General features: G+C 42.4%; 1 protein-coding gene across 3 annotated transcripts in view; it reads right to left on the bottom strand.

Annotated features, from left to right (window-relative positions):
• Positions 1-379: 379 nt before the first annotated feature.
• TSPAN5 (tetraspanin 5) overlaps positions 380-12,411 on the bottom strand; it is a 218,781-nt gene continuing 206,749 nt past the window's right edge. For all 3 annotated transcript variants that reach the window (XM_056567067.1, XM_056567095.1, XM_056567085.1), the window contains one exon: positions 380-1,757. In XM_056567067.1, the coding sequence (XP_056423042.1) occupies positions 1,692-1,757 (66 nt within the window). In that variant the 3' untranslated portion in view covers positions 380-1,691. The remainder of the gene's footprint in view (positions 1,758-12,411) is intronic.

Genomic DNA, 12,411 nt, shown 5'->3' with positions numbered 1-12,411 from the left:
GGGTGTAAGGTCCGAGCATTCCTAGATGAACAGTTTCCTGGAAATTGGATTGGTCGTCGTGGGCCAGTTGAATGGCCCCCAAGGCCTCCTGATCTGACCCCCCTTAGACTTTTATTTTTGGGGTCATTTGAAGGCAATTGTCTATGCTGTGAAGATACAAGATGTGCAGCACCTGAAACTACGGACACTGGAAGCCTGTGCTAGCATTTCTCCTGCGGTGTTGCTATCAGTGTGTGAAGAGTGGGAGAAGAGGGTTGCATTGACAATCCAACACAATGGGGAGCACATTGAACAAATTTTATAAGTGGTCAGAAACTTGTAAATAACTCATGAAAGAATAAAGTTATGTTAAAACCAAGCACATCATTGTTTTTCTTGTGAAATTCCCAATAAGTTTGATGTGTGACCCTTTTCCTATTGAAAAAACAAAAGTTGGATTCAAAATGGCCAACTTCAAAATGGTCACCATGGTCACCACCAATCTTGAAAAGTTTCCCCCCTCACATATACTAATATGCCACAAACAGGAAGTTAATATCACCAACCATTCCGTTTTTATTAAGGTGTATCCATATAAATAGCTCACCCTGTGTATTTATGGCCTACACAGGGCCATGCTTTTTCCACCCATACTTCCTGTATTCTTTAACCAATGTATATTACAAATATACATATAATGTTATAATCTACATTTATTTATTGAAGTAAATTTGCCTTTTTCATTTCCTATAAAACACTTTTCATTCTTCACAGTAGGATTTTGACTCCGAAGGAAATACATGTTAGATATTAGCATCAAAGGCCTGTGAAAACTTCCGATAACTGCAGGAATAATGAGTGCAATGCTTTCTTTTTCATTCTCTGTCAAACATGACTATTCCAACCTCTAGCGAGTGAAATACTCACAAAATGAATCATTGATCAAAGCGTAGTGTGTACTTTCTTCATTTAGTCTGACACATTTCCAATTTTTTGCAAACATTTTTGTGTGAAGGTAGTATGTGTTTCAGATACAAGCACAGACACAGTGATCACATAAGCACATAGCCGCTTCCTACCTTTGGTGAATTGTTATTCTGAATAAAACAACATCATAAGCACAAACTGTGAAGTGTGGGGTCTCCGATCTATGCGGTGCACATTAGCTTCTATAGCCATGATACTATGTGCCTATGTTTTCTCTCTCTCTTAGTCTATTAAACTAGACTGGAGCCCTAGATTGTAAAATTAGAAACAACTAAATGCTGACATCTCATGTAGTATATACAAGACAGTGTTACCAAGTTACTCATAGCGAGCAGATCATATGTCTGACGGTTGTGCTATCAATAAAGAAATTATACATCTGCCCAAAAAATTGTGCATTCATTGTGTGCCGCACGATGGTGACATAATGTTCTTTTCACAAATATTCTGTAGACCTTACCACATGCATCAAAACACAATAAAAGCTCCAGGTTTGTTTGTGTTCACAATTACTTCTCTGTGATCGATCTAATGCTTTGTTGCATGGAAAAGATCCGAGCTAATAGCTTGTGCCATTAGTTATGAAAAAAGACGCCAAGGAATTCTTCTACATCGCTGAAAAACGGAATGTGAACATTCTTGGCCTTGAACCATGGTATCGAGCTGCCAGGCTGAGTATCTGCTTCCAGTGTCTTCAACAGAACTTGGTCTCTATAGGAATAGATTTACCAACTGGCCCTCACAGCTTCAATGTCACTTACCAAATTCTGCGCCAGACATATGCCAAAGATCTGTGGGGGCAGATGACAGGATTGCTTGTATTAAGTCAACAAACAACATAGAATTCATGGTAAACTATTTGTATGTATTCTATTTTATAACATTTATCTATTGACTGTTATTTATATAGTGCCAACATATGTTACAGCATTGAACACAATATAACCCTCCCATCAGTCTGCAAATATACGCAAATTCGGTTTTGAGCCCCACTCGGCGTTCCCCTCATCTGCTAGAGCTTACCACAGTTCAGCCCCTTAACCAGTTAATCCCTCCTGCCAGGTGGGGGACCAGCACACAGAGGGGAGTGACTCAATGGTGAAAGAGCTGGACTGTTCTTGGCTCTAGCAGACAAGGGGAACGCATAGCGGATTTAAAGCCCGATTTGCTATATCTTTTTTTAATGCTGATATCTGATATGATGGCACTGGAGGGGTTAATTAACTAATGGGAGGTCTGTTTTGATTCAGGTTTAAAAGCCTTGTACAGCCAAGCCCTTACTTTACACCCTAAAAAACTGCTGACATATCCACTTTAAGGGTAGGGTCACACGTGCCGAATTTTGCTGCTGCGTATTTCCTTACCTATTAAAGTTAATGGGTAGCAAAATATGTAGCCGATTTTGCTACCTATTGACTTCAATGGGTAGGAAAATATGCAGCAGCAAGTGTGCAGCAAAATACGCTGTGTGTGACCCTACCCCACTGTATCTTTTACCATTGGAGTAATGTATGAGTTCTGAGTATTACTAGTGCAGTATGGTGTTCCAGACAGTTACCATTTCAATTCACTGTATGTACTGTTTCACAACAACTTCTTGTTTGTTAGTGGGAAAGGTACTTATACAGATGCTAAAAAATGGTTAGGATTTTTCAATCTACCTAAGAGGCAAATCAGTGTTTATAATGCATCTGATGGAGAATAGCACACATTTTTTTCATTTGGGAGTACTTGGAGTACATACAGTAAAATCTTTGTACAACCATACAGCATCACACAGAGGTATGAAAAACTCCACAGGAAAACATTACAGTCAGGCCTGGTGAAAGGATTATTGCCACCCTAGGCAAAAGCTAATTTTGCCACCCATTGACCCCGCCCATTGGCTCCTCCCAATGTATGGAGGCACACGCTATGTCAGGTTGTTTGACAGACCTGACCTTAGTGATCGCCCCTGTCTGCCTTGGAAGTGGCGCTGCGCTCCTTGAGCAGACTGAAAAATGTTCACTATTCTAGTACGGTTGGGGGTAGCGTGGCAGGGCTTTGCTTGATGGGCAGGTGCTACAGATGGACGGGTGCTTTGGATGCTGGCTAACTTTACTGCAGCAGGGAGAGTGGCGCCCCCATCACGAGGGCGCTCTATTTTGCCTATAGTCAGAGCCGACCCGGATTACCACACTATGACAAATCTGTATTATGGAGCTGTACCAACCTGTATTTAAAAACCTGTTTGCTGCAGCATTTTCTTATTGTGTTCAAGTACTTCTTAGTACTAACATATGGGGGGAAAAAATATTTACACTCCTGCTCTTAGTAAATTTAAAGGGGTATTCCAGCCATAAACATTTTATCCCCTATTCAAAGGATAGGGAATAAGATGTCTGATCGCTGAGACCCCACCGATGAGACCCCCCGCGATCTCCCTGCAGCACCCGCATTCTATGCGGGAGCTGCGTCTCCAGTTACGGAAACCTCCGGGTTTCTGGAACTGGGGACGTGACGTCACTCCACGCCCCCTCCATTCATGTCTATGGGAGGGGGCGTGATGGCCGTCCTTTGGATAGGGGATAGAATGTTTTTGTCTGGAATACCCCTTTAAAGGGAATCAATCCATCAGCTCCATACCAGGTACAGAGCTGCAGATTCCACCACATAGGTGCCAGGGTGATAAAATTAACCATATATTAAGTTCTGCTGATTAACTTTTATAACTTTAGAAACATTGCTTTTTTGTTAGCAGTTGAAGATTCAAACTGGTGGAGGAAGGAGGGGTACATGCTCAGTTCAGCACCAGCTGATGCCCTCCTATCGATGATTGACATACAGGTCTAGGAGCTAAGCCTGGTACATTAATCATACAGGATTGTAGGGGAAGAAATGAGGTGTGCTGCTGCAGCTCAGCAAAACTACCAAGGTATGGTTAATGTTAACCCCCTAGTGCCCATCTGCCCGGATCTGCAGCTCCTTACCTGGTATTTAGCTGACGAATTATCTTTAAAGGGTAGGATGTATCGATGGTCTTTGTGTAGGCTTTGGTAAAACAAAAAAAATGGTTGCAAATCTTTGAGCAATGTGCCAAAAATGTGCAACTTTACAAATATTTTTGACATAACATTAAGACGTCAAAAACTTTGATCAGCCTGAATGAGCCAAGAAAGGTGCAAGGCTGAGAACTTTTCTCACAACTTGCTGGTCTTCCACAGGAGACAGATTCTGTGGTAAATCTTTGGAGCTTGTCACCTATTATGTGACTTGTCAAAGGTTTTTTTTAAATAATAGTAATCCTTTAAGCTTGACCCATCCATTGTTGACGCATTTTTTAGCCATTGGTCAAATAGAAACTGCAATCTAAGAAAAAGGTGTTTTCCATTAGGCCAGTTTGTTTCTGTAATGCAGTAATAGTGCAGCTTGTGGTGACCATTGATCTTAATTTGATCCTTCTCCCCCCCCCCCTCCCCCCTAACCCATGAGAAAAGCCCTGCCTGTGTGACAAATTATATTCTTCTTCCAGGAATAAATGTGACTGATTCAAACACGTATATGAGGGAGTGATGGCTGTCAGCCAACTTAATTGTTCAGTGTAACTATGGATCACAATAGCAATGTTCAGGTATAGCCCCTATTTTGATGACTAATAAAATTGAGTTACAATACAGCTGTATGTTAAGTACAATGTTATATGTAATTGGATCCTTACATTAGGTTCAGATGCATTTATTGAACATTGTAACTTTACTAGGGCTCAATGATTAATCGATGTGATCGATAAAAATTGAAAATGCAAATTGTTGTCAACGATTTGTATTATCAATTCATTGGGCTCTGATTAGTTGATAAGTAAAATGTTTAAATAAATTACACAGGGGGTGTGGCTTGGCTCTGGCCGGTGATGGCTGCCTGAACTGAGAGCTCCATGCCGCAGCGACTTAAGCAACTTGTGGACCCTCCACAGTGTTATTACCCTACCCCGATTGACCCTAAAAGCTAACTATGTCCTCTAGGAACAGAAAGAGGGGGAAGTACGGCGCTCGGCTTCGCAAACTCACAGACTTCTATGTCTCCGTGGACCCGCTGGATCCTCAAGATGGCGCCGGCCCTTCTTCCCCGGTGGTGTCAGACTCCTCTACTTCTAACCGCAGCGTGAGCCGCAACCTCAACCCTTCTCCACATGACCGGAGGAGCTCCTCTGTGCCTCCGTCTCCTTCTCCGGGACATTCGGACATCCTCCTGCCGGACGCAATGCCGGAAAGCAACAGACCATGGCGTGGCGCAGACAGGGCCGTTGCCTCGGCCCCGGCATCTCCTTACTCAGGGAGTCCAGCTATACAACGCCAGCGCCTTAATGAGAAGGGCGGAAATGTTGACGGCGAAGGGGTGAGTCATCTTCATGCTCCCTTAACTGCGGACTGCTTGGCAAGCCACCCTATCAGTGAGGGGCCAGTTACTGAATTGGCACTGAAAAATATGCTAGTAGCCCTGCAGCGCTCGATACATATGGATGTGGCTAATATGCTACACCCTGTGCAAGCCGACCTCAAAGAGGTGAAACAGAGGGTGGGTCCTGCTGAGTCGAAGATGGGAGAATATGCAACTTTCCATAATGCTTTAATTGATGCCCACTATGAATTAGAGTCCGAGGTTGCTACCATGCGAGTTAAGATGGCGGACCTTGAAGATAGGTCGCGCAGGAACAACGTGAAGTTTCGGGGGGTACCAGAGTCTGTATCTCCCTCAGCCCTTAAGTCATTTCTGCAGGACTTTATTAAGCTGGTTCTCCCTAATTGTACTGCATTGGATCTTACTATTGATAGGGCCCACAGGGTTCCAAAGCCCAGCCACTTAGCAGAGGATATTCCCCGGGATGTATTTGCAAGACTGCATTACTTCCATATAAAAGATGAGCTGATGACTGCGGCTAGAAAACTTCCGCCACTAGATGGGGATTTCGGTAAAATCACCTTATTCAATGACTTATCAGCAGCTACACCACAGCAAAGGCGGTTGTTTTCCCCTATCACCTCCATTCTGCGCAACAAGATTTTATACCGCTGGGGATTTCTGGTACGTCTTTTAATCCAAAAAGACAATGTTCTGCATGTCATCAAGTCGGCTGAGGAAGGTCACAAGCTACTGACTAAATGGAACATTTCTGGAGGACTTGATCAATCTCCTAGCTCTCCTCCTGAGAGAGTGGAATCGGGTTGGCAAAGGGTGGGAACAGTCAAGTGATTTAACCACAGTGGTCCCTTTCTTTTGATTGCAGCCTATTTAGTTGCACCGGTACAAGTGAACTATGCTCCCTTACAAGTGTTCTGCAGTTGCAGAGCTCTGCAGGTTCTTCTGAACAATTTGTCTTGCTTTCTTACCTTTGATGTTTTGTTTTGCCATGTTCTCTCATTTTTGTTCCTCTAGGTGGATCTTCTGCTAGATTATGCAGTGTTGCTACTTGCTGCTCTTAGTTCCATATGTGGAGTACGGTCTAAATGCATTGATTTGTGAGTAGTGATGGTTTTGAAAGTAGTGTCACTCAATGTTAATGGTTTAAATAGCCCTCATAAGAGAGTTCTTTTATGGTCTGAAATGAAACAGTCGGCAGGAGACATTATTTGCATCCAGGAGACACACCTACTAGACAGGGATGCGCATAGGATCCGCCATTCTGCGTACCCCAATATTTTTCACTCACATGCTTCTTCTAAAGTGAGAGGTGTGTTTATTGCTATACGAAGTACGATTGCTTTCACATTGAAGAAACATGTTGCTGATCTACATGGACACTACTCTATAGTTGTGGGAGACTTCAACAATATTACTTACACCATAGTTTCTCTTTACGCCCCCAACTCGCACCAAGGAAGGTTTTTACACAAGACTCTTAAAAAGGTTGACCAGTGTTTTGAGGGTAGGCTGATAATCTGTTGGATGGGGATTGGGATAGCACAGCTGGTTCTCGCATGGGTTCCCAAGACTTCCTCAACATACTACGCAATGCAGATTTATATGATGTGTGGAGAGCTCAACATACTAGTGAAAGGGATTATACTTTTTATTCAACCGCTCATAATAGCTACTCTAGGATTGATCTCTTTTTACTGGATAAATCTTTACTGTTAGACGCAATTTTGACCACTATCGGCCAAATTACATGGTCGGATCATGCCCCAGTGATGGTTGTGTTTAAGGAGAGCTCTAACATCCCCTCAACACATGTATGGCATACAAACCAATTTCTATTGAATCACCCCACCCACTCACGTGTCCTAGAGTCAGACCTGAAAGAATACTTTGCCATTAATAACACCACATCCATGCAGCCGTCCACAATTTGGAATGCCCATAAGGCCTTTATTAGGGGTACATTTATAAGACTGGGTGCGAAGCTAAAAGCAACCAGACTAGCTGACATAAATAAGATACTGCTAGACATCCGACAAATTGAATCTCTTAATAAATCACGCCAAACTGCAGCCCATAAATTACAGTTACAGGAGCTGAGGACAAGGGAGAGGTTGTTTGTGGATATTGAGAAACGACAGAGAAAGACTAAGGCCCACTATTATTCTTGTTCTAACAAAGCAGGGAAATTGTTAGCCTCCTGTATTTAAAAGAGACAAGCTAAATCGAGAATACTCTACCTGTGGAATAGAGAGCATACTCATCCAAAGGACATAGCAAACCGATTCAGAATGTATTATGAATCATTATATAATTTGAAGGATGATAGCAATACACCGCAGCCGTCTTTAGAGCCCATAGATAGCTTCCTGGTCTCTATTGACCTGCCATCTTAAATGCCTCCACAGTTATCCCTATTGAACTCGCCTGTAACTGTAACTGAAATTACGCAGTGCATACGTTCCCTCCCGAGTGGGAAGTCTCCTGGTCCTGACGGACTGACTAATGAGTACTTTAAGACATTTACATCTATCCTCGCATCCCCAATGCAACATTTTTTCCAACAGGCTGTAGTATCCGGATCTTTCCCTGTAGAAAATCAACAGGCACTGATAGTCACCTTGGATAAACCAGGCAAGACCCCAGATGCTCCACAAAATTTCCGCCCTATATCTTTATTAAATTGTGATGTTAAAATATATGCAAAAATTTTAGCGGCTAGTCTAGCTCAGGTCCTGCCCTATATAATTAAAGAAGATCAGACGGGTTTCGTTAAGAACCGCCTGTCTTCTGATAATACACGTAGAGCCTTAAACCTTCTACACCACATTAATAGAACCAAACAATCTGCTATTATGGTAGCCTTGGACGCCGAAAAGGCGTTCGACTGCCTTCATTGGACATATGCCTTTAAAGTTCTTGAGGTGATGGGATTCACTGGATGTATAGTTACAGCAATTAGTGCTTTGTACTCTCACCCTACAGCTCAGGTCTTCACAAATGGTACCCTTTCCGATCCTTTTCGCCTGACCAACTGCACCCGTCAAGGGTGCCCTTTGTCGCCTCTCCTATTCATTTTATCTTTGGAGCCGTTGGCTCAGGCGGTGGGGACGGATTGTGGAATACAAGGGGTAGCTATCGATAATCGAGACCATGTTATATCTTTATATGCTGGGAGTTATGTCATAATCTGAGCAGGGCGGAATCCTCCTCCTATAGGGATCATGCCCCTCTATCTATGTTGAAGCTTGCCATCCCCGACCTAAATGTTGCCTCGTGGTTGTCACATGACGTTACAACCATGCACCAGTTGTATACCTTCAGTGGCCCGATACCATTTCCAGATCTTCAGCATAAGTATCGCTTACCTTCCAGGTTACTATTCCCCTATTTAAGGATAAAGCACTTTCTGCAGAATAACCCTCCCCAAGGTTGAATGCATCCTTATTTAGATTTTTCATATTGAGGAGGGCGGGATTGCAGCCAATTTATTCAGAATTGGCCTCACATGGTGAGCTCACTCATACACAAGCGATGAGGGTTTGGGAACTAGACCTTAATATCTCTTTCTCCTCAGCGGAGTGGTTGAACTCGTATAAGTACATCTACAAATCATTGCTAAGTGTCACACATGTTGAGGCGGTTCTCAAAACACATCTCAGGTGGTATTATACGTCAACGAGACTGCACAAAATGTACCCAACTTGCTCAGATCACTGTTGGAGGGGGTGTTCTGTGAGAAGTACTCTGTTACATATTCTGTGTAGATGCCCGGGCTTACTGGGATATTGGACTGAGGTAGAATCTTTAATCCTGAAGGTTACCAAAGTTAGGTTTACATTAACACCAAGCCTAGCTCTTCTCCTAATTGGACTAGACCACTTTCTTCCTACTGTTAGAACTCTGGTATGCAAAATCCTGGTGATGGCTAAATTAGTGATAACTAGGTATTGGAAATCATTGACATGTCCTACAATCACAGAGCTTCAACTCACTATTGCCCATGTATGTAATCTGGGCCATTGGAAGAGGGAGCTTTAAGAAATTCAATGATATATGGAGGTGTTGGAGGACATACTGGGATGAGACACATTCCACGATCACTTCCCCGCTGTATTCTATACTGTAAAATAGTTGACTATAGTACAGTACCAGTACTCTATATACAACAATCTACACTCTATAGATATCGAACACGAAACATAGATAGCAGTATCCACCTTTGTTACACCTGTTGTGTGGGTTTCTTGTTAAAGTTCTACTTTACTTTCTTTTCTAGAAGGAGAAATCTCTTGCCTATTCTGTATGACATGTTCATATATAAGACATCTGCTGTTAAAGCATTGGACATAATGTGATGAACTAGCTGACTGTGAGGCTTTAAGGCCAAATCTATTATCAGCATTTACACACGCCTCTGTTGTCCACCTCATGATGTTCTCTTCTCTAGAGAATCCCTTTTATCCAATGCATATGTCTCTAGTATTTCATTTTGCATAGCTTCGGCTAGTATAACTGTTATATGTTCTGAAATGTATATTTTTGCATTTATACTTCAGTATTGAAAAATCTTGGATGTATCATTTGATCCATAAAGATTGTATCCTGTTAAATCCTTTAATAAAATACTTTGAAGCATAAATAAATTACACAACACCGGCTTAGGATCTTCTGTAGCGATTCATGACTATGGTTCCGACAGGAGGCCGTGTTGGAAGCAGGCTGAAAACACTAGAGACCTCTGGCGTACAACAGAAGTCAGATGGCGCTGCTGTACTGACCCTGCAAGGAAGGCAGAAGAGCAGGCACATGTGGAATGTGAGCTGCGCAATGCCATAGAAAAGGCTGCAGGACCCATCCCTCTTTAGTGTCCTCTTTGCTGCTTCTGTCCTCAGATCATACAGGATCAGGTCACATTGTGGTTATACAGCGCTGCACTTACCAGTAAATGAGAGTCAGATCGGATGAGATTCTGCAACAGGAATTCAACTTCAGTGCAAACTGAAGTGGCTTTAGGAGAAGTAGACTAAGCATTCGCTTTCCAAAAGAATAACATAGGCACTGAAAGTTACGGTAGAAGAAGTAGTGAGCATTTGCTTGTTCAGCCTCTCCTTCTGTGCCCATAGTTAGCAACTCAGCAGCATTTTAATCTGCTGTTTTTCCTGTCCCTAATAAGTCTATAAACCTCCAGCGCCTCCAGAGAGACTGCAAGCTGAGAAGGTGCTGAAAAACAGTGGTGAGTGGTGTGGGAAGTCAGAAGTGGCTTAACGTGTAAGTCTTTTAATCTGCTGTTATTTTTCTGCCCCTATTAGGACAAATATTAACCTCCAGTGGTGCGGATGTGAGAACAGATAGAATTCAGAATTGGAAGAATTCTATCTTCACCTAAACTATATAAGCCACTACTCCCCACACCACTCACCACTATTATGCAGCACTTTCTCACTTTGCAGTCTCTCAGGCACATATGACTTCTTCTGTACTACTCAGCTTGGAAGTTCTGGATTCTATCTTCTCAAAACCGCACAACTGGAGGTTAATAATTGCCCTATTAGGGACAGGAAAAACAGCAGATTAAAAAACTCAGAAGCTGCTAGTCCGTTGCAGTGGCTAGGAAGTTCTTCATGCCCAAATATGCTAAAGAAGCACACTCACTGAACCCAACAACCCCTTGACAAGTGCAGGCATGAAAGACAGAGTTGTATATTTTTGGCCACTTAGAAACATGGTACATTCATGGTACATTCAAAAGGCTTAAAGGGGTATTCCAGGGAAAAACTTTTTTTTATATTTCAACTGGCTCCAGAAAGTTAAACAGATTTGTAAATAACTTCCATTAAAAAAATCTTAATCCTTTCAGTACTTATGAGCTTCTGAAATTAAGGTTGTTCTTTTCTGTCTAAGTGCTCTCTGATGACACGTGTCTCGGGAACTGCCCAGTTTAGAAGCAAATCCCCATAGCAAACCTCTTCTAAACTGGGCAGTTCCAGAGACACATGTCATCAGAGAGCACTTAGACAGAAAAGAACAACCTTAACTTCAGAAGCTCATAAGTACTGAAAGGATTAAGATTTTTTAATAGAAGTAATTTACAAATCTGTTTAACTTTCTGGAGCCAGTTATATATATATATATATATATATATATATAAAAGTTTTTTTCCTGGATAACCCCTTTAAGCAGCTATTAGTTCAAGAACTCTCCATTGTTCCGGCTTTAGATCCTGATAATGCTTGCCCCTTTGGGTAACTGATGGGTCTGACAGGGTTGCAGTTACCATCCACCTTTGTTCAGGGAGTCTGTCAAGCATATAGTAAGTGCTGTTCCATCTTGATAAAGCTTTTGTTCCAACATATCTATCTGCTTCTGCTTCTCCTTCAACTTGCTGCTGGCTAGTCCTTGAAAGCAACATTAATAACCAGCTGTAAAGTGCGCTAGTGCAGCGGGTACTGGACAATCCATGCTTCTCCTCCAACATGCTTGCAGTAACCACAATATTTGCAGCATTGTGATGGACCAGGGCAATTATTTTTATAGCTGGTATGTTAAATTTAAAAGCAACCTACTCCAACCATTCTGCAATGTGTGCAGCTGTGTGTTCTATCTGTGGTTGTCAGACAGATAGAAGTCTGGTGGCAGCAGTGAAAAAGACACAGAGGGACATGTGGAGGAGGATGTACAGAACTAAGGAATAAGTCCCAGGGGTGTGGAAATAAAAATAAAAAAAAACTACTTGTCCAAGGGACTAAAGCGGAACATAATCTACTTGTCCCTCAAGAAAATCCACTTGTCCTGGTAGATAAAATAATTTCAACCAAAATAGTACGACCCCCCCCCCCCCCCACTAGACCACCAGGGATGGTTATAAGATTCCTTTAGACACTGCTGTCAACTTTGACAGTGGTGATCTAATGGTTTAATAGCGGCCACGGCGATCGCAGCATGCCAGGCTATTAGCGGCGGGAGAACTGTAGCTAGCTCCTTGTACGCCTGATGCAGCGATACCACTTATGTTTATTTTTGTACATTATTGTTATTTAAAGAAAATTG

Source organism: Hyla sarda, chromosome 1 (assembly GCF_029499605.1).
Source record: "Hyla sarda isolate aHylSar1 chromosome 1, aHylSar1.hap1, whole genome shotgun sequence".
Lineage (NCBI taxonomy): Eukaryota > Metazoa > Chordata > Amphibia > Anura > Hylidae > Hyla > Hyla sarda.
Note: the sequence above shows the minus strand (reverse complement) of the source record. Positions and strands in the feature narration are given on the sequence as shown.